Raw genomic sequence first — 25412 nt, 5'->3', positions numbered from 1 at the left:
TTCTAGCTTTCTGATGATTAGTAGGAGATAACAGTCTCCTGGCTGGCTTTGAACCTCAGTCCTCAGATCTCAGCCTCCTGCGTAGCTGGGATAACAGGTGTGAGTCACCGTGCTGAGCTGGTTCATGACCCTCCTTGCTGACAGGACCCCAGAAATCTGTATTTTAATTCTCCTGGCAATCTTCCAACACCTTGATTATTTATTTATTTTTTGTTAGCTTGAGGCTTGAACTCTGGACCTGGACGCTGTCCCTGAGCTCTTCAGCTCAGGGCTACCACTCTACCACTTTGAGAAACAGCAAAGCTTCTGGTTTCCTGGTGGTTAATTGGAGATAAAAGTCTTATAGACTTCAGTGCCCGGGCTGGCTTTGAACCACAATATTCATATCGCAGTCTCCTGAGTAGCCAGGATTACAGGCGTGAGCTGCCGGTGCCAGGCTCAGCTCCAAGATCTTTATTGGACCAATTCAGAAATTGGCTGTGCTGATGGGGTTGCTACCTCTGGGGACCACATTTGCCAACAGAGAAGGGCAGAGCTGTCCCCAGGCGGAGGGCACGTGCAGGGCTGTGCAGTAGTCCCACAGCCACAGCTCCACGTCACTCCCAGCCCCGCATCCACAAACAAACATCCACTTTACCACTCACAGAACCAGACCTCAGCTCCCGTCCATCCACCTCACACCACGAGTGCAAGTCTGCAAGTGCAGACTGTCTCGGTGTGGACACGGGGGTGGGGGGGGTGCACTTACACCCTTGGTCTGGCCCACGTGATCTTTATTTAAAACAACAGCAAACACCCAACAACATAAAACAATACATTTCCAAAGCATAGAGAGGCAGGACCTGGTCATGTGACCAATATTCAGAAAGTGCGTGATCAAGGCCGCGGGCTGTGGGGACACTGTGGCGGCTGCTAGCACCCATTAAGGCTTCGGTCTCCCTGAGTGAGTAAGGGACACAGGCAGAGGTCACAGAGGCAGATAAACATTAACCACACTAAACTCCTGGAGCCAGGCAGAAAGTTCCAGGCGCCAGCAGGAGCATGGAGGCCCTATCTGGCTCTCTCCTGGACTTGGCAGGTGTGCATCCCTCTCATTCTCCCTTTCGCAGTGAACTTGACCGTCAGTGGCCAGGGTTCAGACCCCTCCCTCACCACAGGAGCAACCACACTGGCCTGTGATACATGGTGAGCAGCAAGGGCGACCCAAGCCAGGCATCCCAGCTACATAGAAGGCTGAGATCTGAAGATCGAAGTTCAAAACCAGCCAGGGCAGAAAAGTCTGCTCTTAATTCCAGTTGACCAGCAAAACGTCAGAAGTCAGTGTGGCTCGAGTGGGAGAATGCCAACCCAGAGCAAAAAAGCCAGTAATAGCGCTAGACTTGAGTTCAAGTCCCAGTACAGGCATTAATGATGATAATAATACTAAAGTAGAATGGGAGCCTGGACCCCACTCCTGACTACACCATAGCCAGGCTCGGAGCTGTCTGCCACGCAGCCGGGACTCCCGAGCCATGGTTTATTCTAATGTCTAAAATCCTTCATTGCAGCCAGCATGCATTCCTGGTTTCTATCCTGATTCTAGCCTTGGGGTCCCACATGGAGGCCATTTCTGGAAAACAGGATTTATAAGCAAGGACTCTTTACAGGCTGAGAATCATGAAGAAATGTTTTCAAAGGAAAGCAAGTGAGCATGGTGGGCTGGAATGGCTAGTTCCTTTTCATGGACTTTTTTTTTTTTTTTTTTGCCAGTTGTGAGGCTTGAACTCAGGGCCTGAGCACTGTCCTTGGACTTTTCCCAAGGCTAGAGTGCTACCCTGGAACCACAATACTACTTCCAGCTTTTTTCTATTATGTGGTACTGAGGAATCGAACCCAGATGTTCATGCATGCTAGGCAAGCACTCTACCGCTAGGCCAAACTTCCAGCCTGACGTTTTGTTTCTGAGAGCAATACAGGAATCAGTAATCCAGTATGTATTTGGGCCGAATCCAAGGCCATTTTACAAGGATCGGGAAAAAACTTAATTTTTGCAAAGTATGGCAGAATCCAATGGGAGCTGACACTGGGGAAAGCGGATCTTTCCAAGGCGCCATTTTTACATCCCCTCCTTAGCTTTGGTGGCTTAACAGAAAATGGGTTTTCTGGAATGAGGAAAGTTCTGGAGGATGGGCTGTAATAAAGATATACTCATTTGTATCCTTTTTCTTTAAAATTTAAATTAATGGAATGGGGGGAGGTGGAGGGAGGCATGGCCCAAGGTAGTAAGTACCAGTCACCCTAGCAAGTTTTTTCTGCTTTTTCCTTTCTTTTTTGGTCAGTTGTGGGGCTTGAACTCTGGGCCTGCGCACTGTCCCTGAGCTCTTCAGCTCAAGGCTAGTGCTCTACCACTTCAGCCACAGAGCCACTTCGCGTTTTCTGGTGATTTACTGGAGATGAGTCCCCTGGACTTTCCTGCCCAGGCTGGCTTTGAATCTCAATCTCAGCCTCCTGAGTAGCTAGGATTACAAGCATGAGCCACCAGCATCTGGCTCAGCCTAGCAAGTTTAAAACTCAGATTTCAAACCTACCACTACAAAAAGAAAACAAAACAAAAAAAAGACTAAATGATCACAGGATCCAGGTAGCTTTGTCCTGAGCACCTTTTACGAAGGCTCTACCATTTGATCCGTGTCTCCTGTTCTAGCTTTTTGCTGGCTAACTCACCTCAATTCTCAGATCTCAGCCTCCTGACTAGCTAGGATTCTAGGCATGAGCTTTCCATGCCTGGCTAAAAGGTAATTGCTTTTTCTTCTTTTCCCTTTAGTGCTGGGGTTTGGCCCATGTTCACACCTGAGGCCACTCTTTTTTTTGGGGGGGGGAGGGTTATGGGGCTTGAACTGGGCCTGGGCGCTGTCCCTGCGCTCTTCAGCTCAAGGCTACTGCCCTACCCGTAAGCCAAGTGCACTTCCCATTTTTCTAGAGGTTAACTGGAGATAAGAGTCTCAGGTCCTTTTGTGCCGGGGCTGGCTTTGAACCTTGATCCTCAGATCTCAGCCTCCAGAGTAGCTAGGATGACAGGCGTGAGCCACCTCGCTCGGCTCTGAGGCCACTCTTAGAAGTGTCTCCTTTAGGGAGGAATCAATATTTGGTCACCAACTCTGTGACCACCTTTCCTAAAAGGAGACCTAAGAATGGAGCAGGCCAGGCCTCGCCTGCTCTTCCCTGCACGATCCACCTGAGTGTGCTGGCCTCAGGGCCCCGAGTCTGGCCCCTGCCCTGGCACTGCAGGACTGTGGTATCTGGCCTGTACAATTAGACATGGTGGGCTGGTGCAGATCTCTGGGAGCTCACGTGGTGCTCCTGTGCCCCATGCCACGGCCTCAGGGGACCTGTGACCAGTGAGAGGGCTCAGAAGCCTGCAGGCCAGCGATGATGTACAAGGCAGCTGCCGGGATGGATGGCCTCGCTCACCAGGCGCCTGCGCATGCTCACTGGCTGAGGCGCAGCCCCGGAGTGCTGCCAGTGACGCAGTCATCCAGGGGACACCATGCACTGTAAACAGGGCTGTGTGGCCACTGGCCACGGGCACCTGCATGGCTGGTCCCCTGGGCCTCGTACTGGCACCAGGGCAGTGTGCATGGCTCGTGATGCCAGCGGGCCAGGGGTCAGCAGAAGCTGAGGCCAGCGGAGCCCAGCCAGGGCCCAGAGCTTCAGCAGCAGGCTCTTGTGACGTGGCAGGCTGCTCCCGGTCCCCGCACACCACCCGATCCTGGGAGCAGAAGCAGAGGGGGCAGCCGCTCAGGTGCAGGCAGGCTCTCCGGGGATCCTCCTGGGTTTCTGAGGGTCTCCGATCTTGGGGGAGGCGGGAGCCCTGGGTGGGTGGGTCTGGCTCTGAGCACAGCAGTGGCAACTGCAGAGGGAGATGAGGCGGGAGCGGACGGCCTGGGTACAGAGGACGAACATGATACAGTTGGCTCCTCCTTGGAAAGTATTCCCGATGCCCTGTGGGGAAGAAAGAAAAGTGTGCATAGAGAGCTGGGGTGGTCACTCATAGGGACCCCAGAACCTTTCCCAGGTCCCCCAACCACATGACTTGCAGCTGTGCTCTAGGTAGATCTGAACTGAATCAGCCTGGCTCAGACCCAGCTTGGGGCCTACTGGTGGGGCAGACCCAGGATCCGTCAACTCTGCAGGTGGGAAGGAGCCAGGATCAGACCACTCTACTGGTGTTCTGGGTTGCTGGAAAGCCACTGTGCATATACTTCCCTGTTACCTGTTCAAAGCTCCCTGTCTACCTGAGGTAGGGAGGAGGCATGGTAGCACTGCAGGCGGGACCTGCCTCTAGGCTGCGGGAGGGACCTGGCACGCACAGTGGGGCAGGGGAGAGGGTGCAGACATACGTGTAGCACAACCAGCACAGGTGTCTGCACAGCGGGGGAGCCGCAGAGGGTCAAGACAAAGCGCACAGTGCTCCAGACCCGGAGGCAGATGAAGATGAGCGGGATGAGGATGAGCTTCTTATCCACCACGGAGGACGAGGTGTGCAGGCGCGGCTGGGGCCCCTCGCAGATGGGGCGGTACTCGGAGAGTGCTTCATGCTGTGGGGGGTGCGGGGAGGGCAGCCAGAGCAGGCCTGAGCCACGGGCCTGGCCCAACCCCAGCCTCCCAGGGCTCCCGCCAGCCGGGGCAGAACGACCAGGGCCTCTTCCACCCACTCGTGGACGAGCCACAGTCTTCCAGATGCCTGGCTTCCACTGCGCCTGCCTAGCCATTGCCTCAGGTGTCTCCAAGACATGGTAGGCGTCTCTTGGATGGGATACAGGCTGCCTTGTCTCAACCATGAGAAGGGAATGGCACCCTTCCAGTGGCCAGGGCCAGGAACGTAGGCTCCATCGTTGAACCCTTTCCCCCATGACCCACATGTGACCTGCACACAAGTCCTTGGGTCGAGCCCCACCTGGACTTTGTGGCTTGATGGGAACACACACGAATTAAAAGCAAGAGCAAAACTTGACATGCCCTATTAGGTGTAGTCTGTGCTCCCAGCTGCCATCTGCCACTCCTCGTGATGAAGGGGGGAGCCCACAGGAGCCACAGAGAATGACCACTCACCGGGCAACTTGTTTTCTGGAGAAAACTCCAGAAGACTTCCCCAAACAAGGACGCAGGCCCTGCTTTGACAGGGATGACTTGGTCATTATGCGTTCCTTTCTCCCACACCCCGAGTTCTTCGTCTATAAAATCTACAGCGTGAGTCTACTCCTGAAGCGGATGATGGCCTAAACTACTGTCTTCCGATATAACAAGACCTCCTTTCTCTGCCATTCACCATGTCTGTTTGCATACAGGGACCAGCAGCCAGAATGGACAGGTCAGACTTGTGGAGTGTGAGCTGGGCATCTAAAACGTCTGGTCAAGCTGGGTACTGGTGGCTCATACCTGTAGTTCCTGCTACTCAGAAGGCTAAGATCTGAAGACTGTGGTTAGAAGCCAGCTGGCAGGAAAGGCTGTGATACTATTTTTTTCTTTTATTGTGCCAGTCTTGAGGCTTGCGCTCAGGGCCTGGGCACTGTTCCTGAGCTTCTTTTGCTATACCAATTGAGCCATAGTTCCACTTTCAAGCTTTTTTTTTTTTTTTTTTTTTTTGGTAGTTTAATGGAGATAAGAGTCTCACAGGCTGGAAGCATGGCCCAGGGGTAGAGTATTGCCTGGCATGCATGAAGCTTTGGGTTTGATTTCTCAGTACCATATACACAGAAAAAGCCAGAAGTGGTTCTGTGGTTCAAGTAGTAGAGCATTAGCCTTGAAAAACCCAAGGACAGTGCCCAGGCCCTGAGTTCAAGCTCCAGGACTAGCAAAAAAAAAGTCTCACAGACTTTGCTGCCCTGGCTGGCTTCAATCCACAGTCCTCAGATCTCCTGAGTATTAGAGGTGTGAGCAACTGGTACACAGCCCACGAGATTCTTATTGCCAGTTAACCAGCAAGAAGCCAAATGTGAAGCTGCAGCTTAAGTGGCAGAGCACCAGGTTTGAGTGAGAAACAGTATTCAGTGTCTGAATTCAGTTCCAGTTCCTGCATGAAGAAACAACCAGCATTCAAGGGGGTGACATTGTCCAAAAGGAGACAGACTCATTTCCTGATTTACACAACTGTACATCACCTTTATAATAATAAACAAATGTGAAAAACCTCTTTAACTTTGACCTAAACTCCTAAGTGGAAGCAACTACCAAGGCTGACCACATGGGGGCAGCAGAGGTCCATGGCCCAAATTTGGGCTCTGGCCACAGAAGTAGACCTGAGTTTCTGCTCATTCAGTTACCAAGGGAATAATGCCAGGTGGGCTGCTGAGTGGGCATGGAGTTAGCTAGTGTGCCCACCCCGCCACCCGTACTGCAGTATGCATGCCACAGTGGGAACCCACCGCTCTGTTGATGTGCTTCCTGACCAGGAGGTACAGTAGAGGCAGCAGGACGTAGGCCAGCATCTCCCACAGCTTCCCTGTCAGCAGCATCCACAGTAGGCGGTCCTCGGCCTCCAGGTCGATCCAACACCAGCCCACGGTGGTGTCCGAGGCATCGTAGCCAATCTTCTTTAGGGCCACTGCGGCCACCGTGATGACCAGTGGGATGCCCCAGCTACAGGGCACGAGGAAATGAGACAGAAGGTCAGTGTGGCAAAACGACTGGCCCTGCTCTTTGGAGAAGAGCAGCACACACACACACACACACAGACACACACACACACACACACACACACACACACACACACACACACGCACGCACGCACAGGGGGCACACGATCAAGGCCCAGAAGTGACGGTTGGTGCCGCCCAGGAGCCTGGTGTTTGCTTGGAGACTGGTACTAGAAAGGTGCAGTTCCCACATACCCCGCTTCACCCAGAGATGGGCCTGGGTGCCAGCCCCCGTGCCAGCTGTGTGTCTACGCCATGCATGCATGCTGCCAACCAGCCACGGGGTGGAGTGGGTGGCCTGGGGTTCCAGGAGCCAGGGTGCAGGAGAGGAATGTGGGCTTGGATGGGTACGCTCCCCAGGTCCCATCCTAGAGGAGGGTACCCCAGAAAGAGTTTAAAGCATCAGCTCAGGCAGAGGCCCCTCTAAGGAGCTGCCCACCCCAGCAACAGGTCCCAGGCCCTTATCTAGACTCCTCCTGAAAAGGAGGCTTGGTGTGTCAGGGGCATGTGGAAGCTTCTCTGAGGTCACACGCGTAGTCTCTGCTCCAGACAGGCATGTTATTTGACTCCCTTGAACCAATGTTCTCTTGTGTCTGTGTGTGTGTCCTATGTAGTTCTTGAACTCAGGGCCTTCTGCTCTTGCTTGGCTCAAGACCAGTGCTCTATGACACCTCCACTCTGTCTTTTTGAAGTCTCTTGGACTCTAATTGGAGTCTCTTGGATTCTGTCTAGTCTGGCTTCTAACTATGATCCTTGGACCACAGCCTGCGGAGTAGCCAGGATCCACTGGATCCTGTGGCAGGCACGCGTGGTCGTGGTGTCACGAGGAAAGAAGCAGTGAGTCTGCAGGTGGGGCACTGGCCTGGGCGGGTGTGCACATGTCTGTGGCGCCGGGACTGTGTGGAGACGGGCGTGGCAGGGCATCAGCAGCATCACTGCCCCATCAGCAATGTTGCCAGGCGAGCAAGATGTGGCTTGTTTGGTAACCACGCAAGCTACGATGTGGGCAGTTAATATGTATTCATGTCAAGCTCTCCTGGCATCAAAAAAAAAAAGGCTATCATTTAAACACGCATTACGTCACAGGACTTCAGAACTGTACAGGCTACGGGGCCACCGCTTTAATCTCCTGTCTGGCACAGTGTTCCACGAGCACTCCATGCGAGCTGTAAGTAGGATGTTTAGGAGGAGGTGTCAGATTTTCTGGGGGCTAAAACTCCAATCTTTTTTTGTGTGTATGTGGCAGTACTGGAATTTGAACTCAAGGCCCCAGGCTTACACTAGGCAGGCACTCTACCCTAACACTTTACCCACACCTTCAGTTCTTTTTCTTTTTTTGGCAGTCCTGGGGCTTGGACTCAGGGCCTGAGCACTGTCCTTGGGCTTTCTTTAGGCTAGAGCTCTACCACTTGAGCCACAGCCCCACTTCTGGCTTTTCTATGTATGTGGTACCAAGGACTCGAACCCGAGTCTTCTTGCATGTTAGGCAAGCAGCGCTAGGCCACACACCCAGCCCCACCCTCAGTTCTTATGGTTATTTTATAGCTAGCTTCTTGCCTGGGAGCTGAGCTTGGAACACAATCCTCCCGAAAAGCTCAGAGCCATTGTGCTTCTCTAGCTGGTCAAGAAACTTCCTGTCCATGCTGGCCTCAAACCAGGATCCTCCCAATCTCTGCTTGTGCAGCTGAGAACAGGCATGAGCTGCATGCCTGTCCCTCAAGACTCGAATCTTAAGGGTGCAGTGTGTTCCTCACCACCCTAGGGCTTAATGAACTCCTCTGAGGAGTTGGGAGAAGGGTTGCGGGCGGCTACCCTTCCCTGCAGTCTCAGCCCAGGGGCCCACTGGCAAGGCAAGGAGGCTGGCTGCCCACAGTGGCCAGGCAAGGCCTCTTTGGCTTCCTCTGTGTCCTGACCAGCTTTACCAGGCCACTCTGCCCTCTGTAGATCTTTGTAGATCCCAGATACGTGAGGGTTTGGGGTGGGAACCACCAAACAGAGCATGAGTGGGAGCAGAGGCACTGGGGGGAGGAAACGAAGGGGGCTGAGCAGCAGGGGCTGAGCAAACCTGAGCTCACAGGGCACCAGAGCTGAGAAGGTAGTTCAGTGGGTGGTGGGTGGGATCTGGGGCTGGTGGGGTGCAGGTGGGGGAGAGAACAGCTGCACCCCAGGGCTGGCTTGTCACCAGGGGTGGTGGTGTGCGATCATGCAGATGTGCACACACAGAAATCAGTCACAAGTTTCACTGATATCAAGGTGATGCGGGGGGGGGGGGAGGGCTCACATTGTTAATCCTAGCTGTCAGGGGGCTGAAATCTGAGGATCAAGGTTCAAAGCTAGCACAGGCAAGCAAGTCCGTGAGACTCTTATCTCCAACAATCACCAAAGCACTAGAAGCAGAGCTGTATGTGGTTCAAGTTGTAAAGCGCAAGCCTTGAGCAAAAAATAAATGAATAAAGCTCAGGAATAGTATCCAAGCCTTGAGTTCAGCACCAACACAAAAATATCAAGGAGGTTGAAGTACCCAACCTGTAAATAATAATAAAATAATTCAATATTGCTTTTTGTTCACTTCCAACTGATTTTCCCAGAATGCTTTTGGTATGATATTTTTTTCTGGTGCCAGGTTTGAACCCAGGACTTGCTTGCTCAGCTGGTACTCTCCCCTGGGCACCATCTTCAGTCCAGTTTTTTGTTAGGAAGATGGACTTTCATGGACTTTCTGCCTTGGCTGGGTTTGAACCGCAATCCTCCAGGTCTTGGCCGAGTAGCTAGGATTACAAGTGTAAGCTACCGGGGTCTGGATGCTTTGGGGGGTTTTGCTGAACCATCAGCCCGTGTGGATGCGGCACAGGCAAACATTTCCAATGCAGACACCTGCATGAACTTCACGCCCAGTGACCCAGCAACCTCTTTGCGGAGTAAAGAAGTCTGCCCACATCGGAGGCATTCCCCATCTCCTCCGTCCTTGATGCCCCTTCTTACTGCCTCTCCTCAGAACACCCAGCTTCCTGTCTGCCGGCTAGAGAGGCCATCTCTGCTTAGTCCAGATGCAGAAGCTAAGGGGTGACACATTCCTGTGGTCTCCAGAGCCTGGACTTACTTGTGGTTCTTCTCAGGCCAGGTCTCCCTAAGTAGCCAGGGGAGCCTTGAACCCTGATGCCTCCTGCCTCCGCCTCCCTAGTGCAAGCCCTGATCCACCTTTTTAAACTAGACTGGGGAGACCAGCAAGCTTGGCCTTCAGGCCAAATGCGGCCCAAAGTCTGACTTGTTCCTTTTTTTCTTTTTCTTGTGGGTCATGGGGCTTGAACTGGGCCTGGGCACGGTCCCTGAGCTCTTCAGCTCAAGACTACCACCGCACTCCTGGGCCTGGGTGCTGTCCCAGAGCTCTTCAGCTCCAGGCTACTGACTTACCCTGGTGCCAAGCCCCACTTCCTATTTTCTAGAGGTTAATTGGAGATAAGAGTCTCAGGTCCTTTTGTGCCTGGGCTGGCTTTGAACCTTGATCCTCAGATCTCAGCCTCCTAAGTAGCTAGGATTACAGGCATGAGCCACTGCACCGGGCATGGCTTGTTCTTTTTAAATTTAATTCTTTAAATTGTCTTATAAAGGTGATTTACAGAGCAGCTACAGTTACGTAAGACAGGTAATGGGTACATTACTCTTCCCTCACTCAGCTTTGAAGCAAAGTTTTACTGTACGCTCAAGGAGTGGCTCGTCAAGAACCAGCACAATCCCTGTTACCTAAATAAGTAAATAAATAAAAGTCTTCTTGCATGGAGCCACGCCCACTCATTTACATACCACGCAGCCTTCCAGCTGGGAAGGCCAGTTTCAACTGGTCTGTGAAACACTGGCTCCCTGCAAGCAGGGACACAGACTTGGGACACAGTCTGCACTGGGACCCGGGGAAGCTGGGGAGGGTACACAGAGCTCACCTCTGCCTCAAGCTCACATCGTTTTATTTATCTTATTTCTTGTGATGGTACTGGGATTTGAACTCAGGGCCTTGTGCTGTCCCTTAGATTTTATGCTCAAGGCTGGTGCTCTACTACTTGTGCCACATCTCTACTTCTGGCTGGTTAATTGGAGATGAGGGTCTTATAGACCCCAGCTGACTTCCAACAGGATCCTCAGATCTCAGCCTCCTGAGTAGCTAGGATTACAGGTGGGAGCCAGATCTTTTCAGTCTGAAGTCTCCTCCAGGAAATGGAACAGGAAGTACCATGCAAGATTAGCCTGGAGTGAACAAATGCAGACACAATGTGGAAAATGAAGCTTGTGACCTGTGCACTGGGACGGGAAACGGAAACTGGGGGAAAACTAAGGAAGGGGTGCCATTGCCCAGAAAGAAATGTACTCATCATCTGACTAATGAGGCAATAACCCAGCTGTACAACAGCTTAATAATAACAATCGTTATATTCAACAAGAAGGGGGAGAGCGGGACGCTGGTGGCTCCCACCTGTAATCCTAGCTACTCAGGAGGCTGAGATCTGAGGACTGCAGTTGAAAGCCGGCCTGGGCACAAAAGTCCGTGAGACTCTTACTCCAATGAACCACCAGAAAACTGCAAGTAGCGCTGTGGCTCCAGGGTAGGATGGCAGCATTGAGCTGAAGAGGTCAGGGACAGTGCCCAGGCCCAGAGTTCAAGCCCCACGACTCACCAAAAAAAAAAAAAAAAAGAAAGAAAGAAAAAGAAGAAGAGGGTGGGGGGGTGGGGGAAACGGGTACCAAGACATGTGAAAGGGTATCAATGAATGTGAATTAATGCACCTTCTATCTGGCAAATATCATGTAACCCTTTTACTAATTACAATAAAAAAAGAAAAAAGAAGAAGAGGGAGAATAATGAGAATTAAGGTAATAGAGATATATTGTATACTTGTGTGGAAATGTTACAGTGAAAGCCCATTTGTACAAGTAACTTATGCTACCTGAAAAAATATAGGAAATGCTGGAAGCAGGTGGCTTACACCTGTAATCCTAGTGAGATCTTACATCTGAGGCTTGAAGCCAGCCGAGGAGGAGTCGATGAAATTCTTATCTCCACTAAACTACCAAAAAAGCTGAAGTAGTAGCCTGTGGCTCAAGTGGTAGAGCACTAGCTTTGAATGACAGCAGAAGCTCAGGACAGCACCCAGGTCCTGAGTTCAAGCCCTAGGACCAGCAGATATATACATATACATATATATATGTGTACATACATATGTATATACATATATATACATATATATACACATATATATATATGTATATATCCCCAGCGGTGGGCAAACCATCCGTAGCCCCAAATTTTGAATTCCCTGGCACTGATCTGGTGATCCCAGATGGTGGCTGTTCCCAGAACCCTAGAGCCCAGGGCTCTCACTTCCCCACCAGAGCGGGGGGGACTTCAGATCTGCCCAACTTGGGAAGTTCTGAGCCCAGCCCACGCATTCTGCAGAGCAACCGCCACTGGTGATGTTTGTTTTGCTTTGTCTTTTGGGCTGGTATTGGGGCTTGAACTTGGGGCCTGTCACCTCTTGCTTGGCTTTCTCACACAAGGTTGGCACTCTTATCACTTGAGCCACCCCTTCACTTCTGGCTTTTTTGTTGGTTAACTGAAGTTAAGAGCCCTGTAGACTTTTCTGCCCAGGTTGGTTCCGAATCACGATCCTCAGATCTCAGCCTCCACAGTAGCCAGAATGGCAGGTGTGAGCCACCGGGGTGCAGCAAGCTAACTGCTTTGAAAGGACACTTGAATCCCCCCTTCACCCCGCAAAGAGCTTACTCTGAAAGGGGGCTCAAGGCTCTGGCCACATGGTCAGCCGCCCTCCCCCTCTCCTCACTTTTCCTTCACTCCAAAGTCGGCCTTCCTACAGCATTTGGAGGCTGGCACCGGCAGGGAAGACAAGGAAGGGGGGATCCCTTGACCCCCTGGGGGTCACACAGAAGTTCCCAGTTTAAGGGTACATGTTTACAAAATCTTCTCTGAGAACAAATCGGTCATGCAACAATGCATCCACTTAGAAAAGTCCTGGGATGGATCAGGATGGAGAAGCTCAGGAAGTCAGCCTCAGGGCTGGGCCACCCCAAGGTCGGTGTGCAGCTTAGGCTGGAAGGGGGGTCCTGACAAATGCTCCTCACACCTGACCACCGTCAGCAGCTCGGCAAGCCTAGGACAAGGTCCTCACGGCCCCTGGCACCCGGGCCTGACCCCTGCCCTGTGCCTCCCCCTGCACACACAGGCTCTGCCATAGGCTCTGCATATAGGATGTAAGCTTGGAAAGCCTTTGGGGGAACAATTCTTGTCTCTCTGGGCATGCTGGTGGTAAGGGGTACGATCTAAGAGGACCTTGTGCCCATCTATCAATGCTATCTGTTCAGGCAATGTCTCAGTGCAAGGTCTGCAGCTATAACAATAACAGACTATCACAGACTGCACAAGAGATAGACCCAAGTTTACCATGGCTCATGCCAGGGGGCTGGCGTCTGGAGACTGCTCCTTACCTCAGGAGGAAAAGGAGAACCAAACTCACCTCCCCCGCCCCTCCTGCCATGCTGGTACTAAAGCTTGGACTCGGGGCCTGTCTGTCAGCTTTTTCCATTCAATCCTGCTGTTTTACTATTGAGTCACTGTTCTACTTCTGGCTTCAGGTAGGACAATCCATAAACCTCTAATCTCCAATTAAGCAGCCAAAAATCAAGTGGTAGAGTGCCAGCCTTGAGCAGAAAAGTCAAGGGAGGATGGGAAGCAGGGCAAGAAAAAAAAAGTGCAAAAAGAGGGCTGGAGGTGTGACTCAACAGTACAACACCAACCTATCATCATTGTCAATGAAAATGTGCTTCTGAGATCAGCCAGCCAGAACTACACAAGGAGAAATCACTTACTGAGAGTCATCAGACAATCCAGATTGAGAGACAGTCAGCAAAATAGCAAGCCTGTACTCTTCAAAACATCAGTGTTGTAAAAGAAGGAAGATGGACAGACTGAAGGCGAAGAAAGAGAGGAAAAGCAGGTCCACACTTAGGCTGGATTTCCTTTGCTCTCCTTTCTCAGGATGAGGCCTGGATCACAGACGAGAGCTCAGCTCCGTCCATCAATCAATCAGGTGACAGCATTCTCCAGCACTGCTCGTAGTGATAAGGAGCAGTGTGTGCTGAAATACTGAGGGATGAAGGGAATGATGTTCCCTCCGGAAAAGTAAATAACTGGACCAGATACAGCTACCACTATAAAATGCCAATATCTGGGCAATCTGGAAAGCTAAAAAGCTAACATTAGTGTTGGAATTGTGACTTTTTTTTTTTGGCCAGTCCTGGGGCTTGAACTCTGGGCCTGGAGCTGTCCCTGAACTCTTCAGCTGAAGGCTACCACCCTACTCCTGGGCCTGAGAGTTGTCCCTGAGCTCTTCAACTCAAGGCTACTACCCTACCCCTTGAGCCACGGGCCACTTTGTTTTCTAGTGGTTAGTTGGAGATAAGAGTCTCATGGTCTTTAGTGCCTGGGATGGCTTTGAACTGAGATCTTCAGATCGCAGCCTTCCGTGTAGCTAGGATTACTGGCGTGAGCCACCGGGCCTGGCTCTTAGGTGTTCTCAAGACTATTACTCTACCACTTGAGCCACAACACCATTTCTGCTTTTTTTGTGTGTATGTGGTATCGAGGAATCGAACCCAGGGCTTCAACACTAGGACACATTCCTGTCCCAGTGATTATTTTTTAAAAATAGGGTCTCACTATGTTAATCAGTCTGCCCTGGGACTTACTAGATAGTCCCGGGTTGTCCTTGATCTAGATTTCTCTCACTCAGTCTCCCCAGTGCTGGGATTACAGGTGTGAATCTCCATGCCTGGCTTTATTCTTCTTCTTGTTATTATTGTACATTGCTTCTGAGAATTGAAGGTAGGGCCTTGTGCATTCCAGGTAAGAACTCTGCACACCAAGTTGTATGGAAATGATTAATTTTAAAAAGTGATCTAGTGGGCCGGGAGTCTGGCCTCGTGGTAGAGTGCTTGCCTAGCATGCATGAAGACCCGGGTTCGATTCCTCGGTACCACATACATAGAAAAAAGCCGGAAGTGGTGCTGAGGCTCAAGTGGTAGAGTGCTAGCCTTGAGAAAGTCCAAGGACTGTGCTCAAGCCCTGAGCCCAAGCCCAGGACTGGCAAAAAAAATAAAATAAAATAAAAAAATAATAAAAAAATAAAAAGTGATCTAGTTAAAGAGCAAAGATAGACTCAAGAGGAGACAGCCAGAGTGAGGGAAGGGCTGACATCATCCAAAAAGAAACATGCTCTTTGCCTAACTTATATAACTGCAACCCCTCTTTATAGTAACAATTAAAAGCAAAATTTAAATGCCAAGCACTGGTGGCTCATGCTACTCAGAAGGCTGAGATCTGAGGATCGCGGTTCAAAGTCAGCTTGGGGAAGGAAAGTCTTATCTCCAATAAACTACTCAGAAAAAGCCGAAAGTGGTGCTGTGGCTCAAGTGGTAGAGCGCTAACCTTGAGCAAAAGAGCTCAGGAACAACGCCCAGGCTCTGAGTTCAAGCTTCACAAACGACAAAAGAAAAAAAAGAAGACAGCCTGTGGCGTGGGCCGGAAATAGGTTCTATCACAAGCCTGTGGCCGGGAGCCTCTCCTCTGCTGGGAAAGGAGGAGGAGCACCTGCTCGGCTCCTTGGGTCACTGTGTGATCCATGAGCGAAGGAACAAAACAGCAGAGCCAGGCCCAGCTCCGAGGGAAGCCCACTGGGCTGGGGGTGAGGACTCCGCTGCCCTCCCAGAAGAGAACCCAGTTTCTGCTTCAGGGGCTGTGAGGGCGCCACAGAGGTGCTGTGGGAGTATGGGAGTGTGAGTGAGTGTGTGTGTGTGTGTGTGTGTGTGTGTGTGTGTGTGTGTGTGTGTGTGTGTGTGTACTATGTTTACTAGGGCTTAAATGTTGAGCCTACGCATTCTCCCTTAGCTTTTTAGCACTTGACCGATTGAGCCACACCCTCTCTTCTGGCTTTTTGGTTGTTAATTGAAGATAAGAGTACCGTGGACGGGCTGGGAGTTTGGCCTAGTGGTTAAAGTGCTTGCCTAGCATGCACGAAGACCCGGGTTCGATTCCTTGGTACCACATACATAGAAAAAGCCCGAAGTGGTGTGGTGGCTCAGGGTAGAACACTAGCCTTGAGGAAAGCCCAAGGACAGTGCTCAGGCCCTGAGCTCAAGCCCAAGACCGGCAAAAAAAGAAAAAATAAATAAAATAAAAAGTACTTTTGAAGAGGATTGATTTTTAAGCATTCCAAAATGGTCAGACACCAGATGGTCAGCTAGCCTATGCCCAAATAGGATTCCTACCTCTTCAGCAGCTTTAACAACAGCTAATAATTCTCCAGCAAGGTGCATGGGGAGCTGGGAGGATCTGAGTCAATAAATGAACCTGTAAGACAGGTTTTACCAATTCCTGTAAAGTTGCCTTCCCTAGAAGGCAGCCTAGCGCCTGGAAGGCCCCCTCTCAGGTTTGTTGGGAAATAGGTCTGCTATAGGACCCACACGACGTTCTGTTTATCACTCTAAAAGTAGACAGTAAGCCAGGACCTTTGGCTCACACCTGTAATCCCAGCTACTCAGGAGGCTGAGGTCTTGAGGATCATGATTCAAACCCAGCCCAGCAATGAAGTCTGTGAGACTCTAATTAACCACCAAAAACCAGAAGTGGTGCTGGACTCAAAGCAGTAGAGTGCTGATTATGAGGGGGGGAAAATAGCTCAGGGACAGCACCCAGGCCCTGAGTTCAAACCTCAGCGCCAATTTACACACATACACACATAAAATAGTGTATTCTGCCCGTGGCTCACACCTGCGATCCTAGCTGCTTGGGAGGCTGAGATATGAGGATCATGGTTCAAAGCCATGGCAGAAAAGACCCTAAGACTTATCACCAATTAACCAAAAAAAAAAAGAGCTGGAAGTGGAGCTGTGGCTCAAATGGCAGAGGACCAGTCTTCGGCAAAAGGATCTACTTGACAGTATTCATGTCCTGAGTTCCAGCTCCAGTACTTGAGTACTTGTTCTCTCTCTCTCTCTCTCTCTCTCTCTCTCTCTCTCTCTCTCTCTCTCTCTCTCTCTCTCTCTCTCTCTCACACACACACACTCACTCACACACACACACACACACACACACACACACACACAGAAATGGGGTGGAATGGGGGCTGAGGGAGAAAGAGCAGAGTTCTTGCAAAGAAATACTCAGTCGTGGTTCCTTGTTAAGTAGCCATGAACTCTGGTGCTCCAGCTGCCCTTGCACCCACGCCAATGCCAGCGGCTCTCTCAAGGGGCCCCTGCACATCCCGGCCACAAGTTTGGGTGACATGGGGCAAAGATCCCTCCTTGAGCAGCGTCCCTTGCTCCAACAGCTAGGAGAGCAGGAGGTCAAGTGACTTCCCCGCGGGGCCTCAGCGAGTGACACCAGGTGACCCCAGTCTGCCCTGGAAAACACGCAAGGACCTATAATTAGGGCAGTCTCGGGGCTTGGATGTGGGGGGCAGCCTAGGGTTCCTGCTGTGCGTTCAGCACAGGACACCATGAGAACCTCAGGCTGCACTGGCAGGGGTGGGGCTGGCCTTGGTCCCGGAAAGGGTGAAGTTGCTTGACCCAGAGCAGGGGAGCCTCGGGTTTCCCGATTCTCGGGAACTCCAGGCAGCTGGTGGCCGCGCTCCCAGACCAGCCCTGTGCCACTGGCCTCGCTCTTAGAGCTCCAGAACCACACACAGAAAGTCACAAATACCGCATGCACCAAGTGCAGAAGAAATGGACAAATCGAAAGAGACCGTCGTCGTCTGCCCCATTTTACAGCCAATACAGCACTGGACTGCGCTCTGCAGCCCAGGGCAGCCCGCTTCTCCCCGCGGGCATCAGAGACGGTTAGGGGGGTGCCCGGGGTTCTAAGCCACCCGGGCCTGGCTCTGCCCGCTCCACCTCCCCCCTCCCGTGCAGTCGGGCCTCTGGGGCAAGCCCTGCATCCTTCCGTGGGCCCAGGACTCCCTCCCCCTGGACGCCCCACTAAGACCCGGCCGCCGGGGGGGGGGGCGCAGCCGCCAGAGGGCGGCAGGCGAGGCCGGGCGGCAGGCGAGGCCGGGCGGAGGCGGGCCCGGGGGCGGCGGGGGCTGGGGTGGGAAGGGCGCCTCGACCCACCTGACGCCGTGGAAGGCCCAGAGCAGGCGGTCGGCGCCCGGCCCGCGCACGGCCCGCACGATGGTGAGGTAGAGGTAGAGGGCGATCGCCACGGTCCAGAAGAAGGAGCTGGTGTTGGCGAAGGAGGAGAGCGCGCCCTGCAGCACGCAGTCCCACGAGGAGCCCGCGAAGTCCCGCAGCGCCCCGTAGAAGTAGGAGGCGGCCGAGAGCAGGTCCGCCAGCGACAGGAAGAGCAGCAGGCGCCGCGCGCGGCTGCGCAGGTCCGGCCACAGCGCGTGCGTGGCCACCAGCAGCGCGGAGCCCAGCGCCGACAGCGCGCACGACAGCAGCACCACGGCGCGCTCCGACGGCAGCAGGACGGTGGGCGGCGCGGGGGGGCGCATGGCCGGCCGGGCCCGGAGCCCCGAGGGGCCGGGCGCGAGGGTGCCGCGAAGAGGCGCGGCAGCGGGAGCCGCCGCCGCAGCCGTCTGAGCACCCAGGCGCCCGCGGCTCCCCTCCCGGAGCCGGCCCCGCCCGCGTCCTGGCCCCTCCGCCCATCGGGCCAGCCGCCCCGCCGCCAAGCCTCCCGGGCCCGCCTCGCCCCGCCCGGGTAGTCTCGGTGCCCCGCCCTGGAGCAACGCCTGGGGTCTCTGCCCCGCCCAAGGCGCCGCCCCTCCCAGCTCGGCCCCGCCTCCACGTCTGGGCTCCGCCCTCCCTCCATTCCGCTAGGGACCTCGGCCCCGCCCCCTCGTGTAGGCCCCGCCCCTCCTCCTGCTCTGCTCCGGGCCTCGGCCGGGCCTCCAGGTCCAGGCTCCGCCCCTCCCCGCCGGCTCCGGACCTCGGCCCCGCCCCCTCGTGTAGGCCCCGCCCCTCCTCCCTCTCTGCTCCGGGCCTCGGCCGGGCCTCCAGGTCCAGGCTCCGCCCCTCCCCGCCGGCTCCTGACCTCGGCCCCGCCCCCTCGCTCTGCCGCCTCGGCGTCCCCGTGGCCCGCCCTCTACGCCCCGCCCTCCACTGCCGGCCCTCGGCCCCGCCCCCTCCTTCCCCACGGACCTCCAGGTGCCGCCGGAGCCCAGCCCCCACCAGGGACACCCCTGCCCTGCCAGATGGCCAGGACATCCTGTGCTCTGCCAGGCTGGAGCCGGTGGGGGGAGGTGCGCTGGGGACAGACATTCTTTCCCCTGGTGACACAAACAACCCCGGGGTACCCGACGCCAGCTCAGTGACCGGGAGGAGGAATGCTTCCAGCTTGGCTTACGGTGAACGTCCACGGGTGTGGGTGGGGGGTCCTTTTATGTTTTAAGACACTACTAGTTGAAGATGACTTTGTTCATTCAATGCATGTTTCAGGAATGTCTACCGTGGGGAGGCGTTGTTCTAGCTGTGAGAGATAGAGCCATAACAATAAGCAAGATAAAGCCTAAGGGGTACTGGTGCTTTGGGTGCAATGCCTGTAGATAGCAAACTGTTGTATCATTCTAATGCAACTTTTTTAAAAATTAGGAAACATAAGTTGTAGGACGGTTTCATTGTGACATTTCCACCCATAAATACAATGTATCCCCATCAGCCTCATCCCATCTACCATCCTCCACCCGCTCTCTTTACTTGATGAAAATCTACCTGACTGTTCTGGAGAAATGTGTATTTCATTCTCTGTTTTCAAATTGATCTTTTTTTTAATGTTACCTGGTAATCAACAGTTCTTTGTATATTCTGGATATAAGCCCTTACCAGATATTTGTGTACGTATGTATGTGTGTGTACACAACAGTCTCAAGAGCCTGGAAACTGTTCTTTAGCTTTCCTGCTCAAGGTTAGCACACTACCACTTGAACCACCGCTCCATTTCCAGCTTTTTGGTGGTTCATTGGAGATAAGAGTCTCATGGATGGGGCCGGGAGTTTGGCCTAGTGGTAGAGTGCTTGCCTAGCATGCACGAAGACCCGGGTTCGATTCCTCGGTACCACATACATAGAAAAAAGCCAGAAGTGGTGCTGAGGCTCAAGTGGTAGAGCTCTAGCCTTGAGAAAGTCCAGGGACAGTGCTCAGGCCCTGAGCTCAAGCCCAGGACTGGCAAAAAAAAAAAAAAAAGAATCTCATGGACTTTCCTGCCTGGCCTGGCTTGGAACAGCAATCCTCAGATCCCAGCTTCTTAAGTAGCTAAGATTACAGATGTGAGTCAATGGTGCCTAGCAAAAACATGCTTTGTAAATATTTTCTACTACTCTATCCGTGGTCTTTTCAGTTACCTGATGGTGAATTCAAAGGTCAAAAGTAGGTCTGCAGAGCCAGGTACTGGTGGCTCACGCCTGTAATCCTAGCTACTCAGGAGGCTTTGATCTGAGGATTGTAGTTCAAAGCCAGCCCGGGCAGAAAAGTCCATAAGATTCTTATGGACAATAAACTACATTTTGTACATAAATGAGTATATTCTTTATGGATAATATCATCCTTTTGGATGTTGGTTTTCTTTTTTTTTTTTTCTTTTGCCAGTCTTGGGCTTGAGCTTAGGGCCTGAGCACTGTCCTTGGATTTTCTCAAGGTTAGAGCTCTACCACTTGAGCCTCAGCACCACTCTGGCTTTTTTCTATGTATGTGGTACCGAGGAATTGAACCCGGGTCTTCATGCATGCTAGGCAAGCACTCTACCACTAGGCCAAACTCTCAGCCCTAAGTTTGTTGTTTTTTGTACTGGTATAGGGACTTGAACTCAGGGTCTGGGTACTGTTTCCCATTCAAAACTGGTGTTCTGCCACTTAAGCCACAATTCCACTTTTGGCTTCTTGATGATTAATTGGAGATGAGTCTTCTGGGTTGGGTGCCAGTGGCTCCTACCTCTAATCCTACTCAAGAGGTTGAGATCTGAGGATTGTAGTTCAAAGCCAGCCAGGGTAAAAAAGTCTATGAGAAGCTTATCTCCACTAAAGTACCAAAAAAGCTGGAAATGAAGCTGTGGTCCAAGTGGTAGAGCACTAGCCTTGGGTAAAAAGAGGTTCTGGGCCCCGGCCCAGAATTCAAGTTCCAGGACCAGCAAAATAAAATTAAAACAACAGCAACAACAACAAAAAGGTCTTTAGTGTAGCTCCATGGTAGAAAACATAACAAGTATGTGCAAGGCCCTGGATTTGTTCCCCAGCACCAAAAAGAAAAATGAAGGATAAAGTCCATGTATTTTTACTTTAGGATATCCAAATTCTCCTCTTTTTTTTGTTTTTTTTTTAATATATTTTTTATTGTAATTAATAGAAGGGTTACATGATATTTGCCAGATAAATGGTGCATTAATTCCCATACATTGATACCCTTTCACTCGTCTTGGTCCCCATTTCCCTTCCCCCCTCCCCCACCCCTCATCTTGTTTCCCCCCCCCTTCCCTATCCAATTTCAGATAACCAAATGAAATTCTCCTTTTTTAATTTTCTTTTTTTTTTGATTAAGGGGGGGGGGAAGCCTTGCTTGAGCCTCTTGGTATTATATCTAAGAAATCATTACCTAATTCAAGCGCATGAAGACTTGCATTCATGTTTGTTTGTTTGTTTCCATTTTACTTTTTCTCCCAGTACAGGCATGGAACCCAGCATTTCATACATAATGAGCAAGGGCTGGGCCACCAAGCTGAGCCCTAGACTTCACTATAATCTCGCAGTAAGTTTTGAAACCAGAAAGTGAGTCAGAAAGAAAAATATTTCTTTTTCAGTATTGTTTTGACTATTTGGGGGCCCCTTCCTGCAGAAAAGTCACTTGAGAATTTGAATCTGTAGATGAATTTGGAGAATAATGCTATCTTAATAATATTCTTTCCCCATGACCTGTGATAACTTTGCATTTGTTTAGTTATTGTTATTGTTCTGTTTCTCCTCCTCTTCCTCCTCCCCTTCTTCCTTTTTTGGTGGTACTGAGCTCAGGTACTCAAGTCAGTTTGCTTTTTCACTTGGCTTGGGCTCTACCATTTGAACCAGCCTTTCTCTGACTTTTTCCAGTGATGTTTCTTTGAATTTGATATATGTTAGGTTTGATTTTATATTTGATTCCCAGAGGGCAAAGATGATTTTTGTGTCTCTAACTTTTAAAAATCATTATCTGGGCACTGGTGGCTCACACCTATGATTGTAGCTACCAAGATCTGAGGATCCAGGTTCAAATCCAGCTCGGGAAGGAAAGTTTATGAGACTCTTTAACTACCAGAAAACCAGAAGTGGCACTGTGGCTCCAAGCGGTAGAGGCTAGCTTTGAGCAAAGAGCTCAGGGACAGTGCCAAGGCCCCAAGCCCCATGACCAACAACAACAACAATAAAAAAATAGTTTCAGTCTTTTTCTGCCGGGACTACTTTTGAATCTCAATCCTCAGATCTCAGCCTTCTGGATAGCTAGGATTAGGTATGAGCCATTGGCACCAGTTTTCCTCCCTTCTTAAAACAATTGCAATAGGTTTTGTTGTTGTTTGTATCCAGGCATACAAATCCTTTGCTGTTGATAATGGCTATCATGAGGTCTTGCTACTATGCAGTCTCGAACTTGAGATCCTCCTGCTTCAGCTTCCCAAGTACAATATTACAGACACATGTAGCTCATATCCAGCTTCCTTGCTTTTTCTTTAACTTCTTTTTTGGGAGTACCAGAGTTTGAACTCATACTTGTTCAACTTTGTTTGAGCAGCTGGTACTCTATTATTTGAACCATGCCCCCAGTCTGGCTTTTTGCTAGCTATTTTAGAGATGGAGTCTAGTAAGCTTTTCTGTGTGGGCCATCTTTAAACCATAATCTTTTGGATTATAACCTCCTGAATAGCTAGGGTTGTAGGCATGGTTTATTACACGTGATTACAAATCACTGTAGTTAATTCCTTTTCATGCTATATAATATTCAAATATCTACATCAGGTACTTATCCATTCTTTTGCTTCTGGACATTTGGGATGTTTCTAAGCAATAGCTAATATAAGTAATTGGAATGAGTGCATGCTCCTTTATAATCAGGGAGGAAAAATAACTAAAAGCTAATCTCAGCAACATCAACAAACACAGAGCAAGACTTGCTCCACAGAAAACGAGAGCAGATGCTTTCTTTCTGGGTCACTTTGGATTGCGTAGAAGTCCTCTGACCTCCATTTGAGGGGACTTCAGACCACAAACAGGCCTGGCTTACAACGTTGTCATGGAAGCCTCTCAGCTTTGGACTAAGGCTATCAGCAACTAGTTTTACAACTTGAGTTTTGCAACCAGCCCGGAGCCTTGGCACATGGCATGGCAGCAGCCTTGATGAGCTTTCCCTCACCGGGGTCAGTGCTCACTGAAGCTGCAGCATGCCAGGGGATGGGGAGGGGATTGAAGGGATGTAGGGAAGGTCTAGCCAGCTGCTTTGCTGGCAGATCAAGCCAGCCTGCCCTTTTCTCCTCCGCTGAGATGAAAGTGTTTTGCTCCTGGAAAGTGGTTAACTGTTGTTTTGTTTGTTTGTCAAGCCATTACTGGGGCTGGAATGGGTCCCTTAGCTTTTACACTCTAGGCTGGCATGCTGCCATTTGAGCAATACTTCCACTTACAGCCTTTTGCTGGTTAATTGGAGATGAGAGTCTCATGGACTTTCCCACCCACGTTGGCTTTGAACTGGAATCCTCAGCCTTCAGCCTCCTGAGTAGTTGGGATTACAGGCATGAGTTAGCAGTGCTTTACAGGTTCTTTGGATGAGGAGACGGCTTGGTTTTCTTTGTGTTGAAAGAAAACCTGTCAAGAACTTCTGTGCTTCCCACTACTAGGGAAGGAGGGGCCAGTCATGCCACCACAGAACTTCAGATTGCTAAGATTCAAGCTTGAAGCAACATTTCCACCATCTGAGCTCATGTCCTGCTCCATGATCACATTGTCTCCTCACCCAGCTCAGGGCTCTCCTCTCCTCTCTGGCGACTGGAGCCAGAGGAGGTTAAACCAGCTGGATGAGGTTTTATAAACTAGAGCAGAGGGACTTTCCTTGTGCACTGGGGGGAATCTGGTGGGGCCCCCTGCTCACTTCCCCATTTGAAGGTGAGTGTGACACAGCTTGCTCCCCCCAACGCATACCAGGTTCCACGAAGAGGAACCAGGACCCAAAAGGCCCCTCACCCTACCCCCATCTTCCGTATAGCCACCAAGAAATAAGCTAGGGTTGAAGGTGATCCCTGAGCCACTTGGTCCTGGGAAGTGAACCCAGGGTCTTCCGTGTGTTAAATGCATGCTATCACTCCAGCCTTTTGTAAGTATTCCTGAATCTACAATGTCAGAGCACTTTGGACAGAGCATCTGCAATAGTGTACAACCTCCCATGGTCTATTTCCAAAACCTTTTCATCACTCCCAACAGAAATGGGGAACCCTTTAAGCAATAACCCACCTCAGTCCCATAGCCACTCATTTACTTCCCAGCCTGTGGACTGGCCTCTTCTGGATGATTCTATTAAACAGGATTTGTTCTTCTGACTTTTTCTACTTAGCATGCGTGTGTGTGTGTGTATGTGTATGATATATATGTATGTTCTCCCAAGATTCATTCCTCTTGAAGCACATGTCAGAATTTCCTGCCTTTCTATGGCCAGAATGTATTTTGTTTTGTTCATAGATTATGCCTTGTATTTTTCTTTATCCAAGCAAACAGGGTTAAAATAGGAAGACATGGAAAAGAGAAACATTTCCTCCTCTCTATGCAAGAAATCGGAGTTAAAAACTCAAGATGGAGGGGGTGGTGGGTGGGAAATGGGGACCAAGACATGAGAAAGGGTATCAATGTATGTGAAGTAATGTACCCTCTATCTGGTGAATATAATGTAATTACATTAAATTACAATAAAAATATGTGGAAAAAAACTCAAGATGGCATCGGGCATGGTGTCTCACACCAGTAATCCTACTGCTCAGGAGGCTGAGATCTGAGGATCAAGGTTCAAAGCCAGCCCGGGGACAAAAAGGACCTGAGACTCTTATCCCCAATTAACCTCTAGAAAATGGGAAGTGGGGTTTGGCTCAATGGTAGGGTGGTAGCCTTGAGCTGAAGAGCTCAGGGATAGGGCCCAGGCCCACTTCAAGCCCCATGACCCACAAACAAACAAACAAAACAAAAAAACTCAAGATGGCTGGCTGTCAGTGGCTCGCACCTGTAATCCTAGCTACTCAGGAGGCTGAGCTCTGAGGATTGTGGTGCAAAGCCCTCCCAGGCAAGAAGGTCTATTGGAGACTCTTATCTCCAGTAAGTCATACACACACACACACACACTCACACACCTAGAAGTGGAGCTGTGACTGAAAGTGGTAGAATGCTAGCCTTGAGAACAGTGCCCCAGCCCTGAGTTCAAGCTCCATGGTGGGAACAGAACAAGTCAAAATGGCAGTTCTTATCTGTAGTTCTTACACTTTCTGAGCTGGGTGCAGGCATGTTAGCCTAGTGAACTACTCGGGTCTTTGCACCATGGTTTTAGAGTTGGTAAGGCCACCTTCAGGCCTTTCTGTCTGACACTCTTCATTTTTTCTGTTCTACTCACTCAGGAAGCATTTCTATATTTGTTCCATTTTGAAGGAGCAGGAAGATTTATATAGTCCCCCCTCATATTCTTTTTTTTTTTTTTTTGCCA

The 25412-nt window shown here is 51.0% G+C and overlaps 1 protein-coding gene across 1 annotated transcript; it reads right to left on the bottom strand.

The window, feature by feature from the left end:
- Nucleotides 1–497: 497 nt before the first annotated feature.
- On the bottom strand, nt 498–18223 carry Gpr157 (G protein-coupled receptor 157). Its single transcript, XM_090335894.1, has 4 exons — nt 17841–18223; nt 6405–6618; nt 4380–4577; nt 498–3981 (listed from the first exon to the last, which is right to left on the bottom strand). Exons 1-4 carry the CDS (start codon nt 18221–18223, stop codon nt 3778–3780), a joined length of 999 nt encoding a protein of 332 aa, XP_090192020.1. The 3' UTR covers nt 498–3777.
- Between the last annotated feature and the right edge of the window lie 7189 nt (nt 18224–25412).

Source organism: Megascapheus bottae, chromosome 6 (assembly GCF_031878675.1).
Source record: "Megascapheus bottae isolate mThoBot1 chromosome 6, mThoBot2.hap1, whole genome shotgun sequence".
Classification (NCBI taxonomy): domain Eukaryota; kingdom Metazoa; phylum Chordata; class Mammalia; order Rodentia; family Geomyidae; genus Megascapheus; species Megascapheus bottae.
This window is presented reverse-complemented; position numbering and strand designations above follow the sequence as displayed.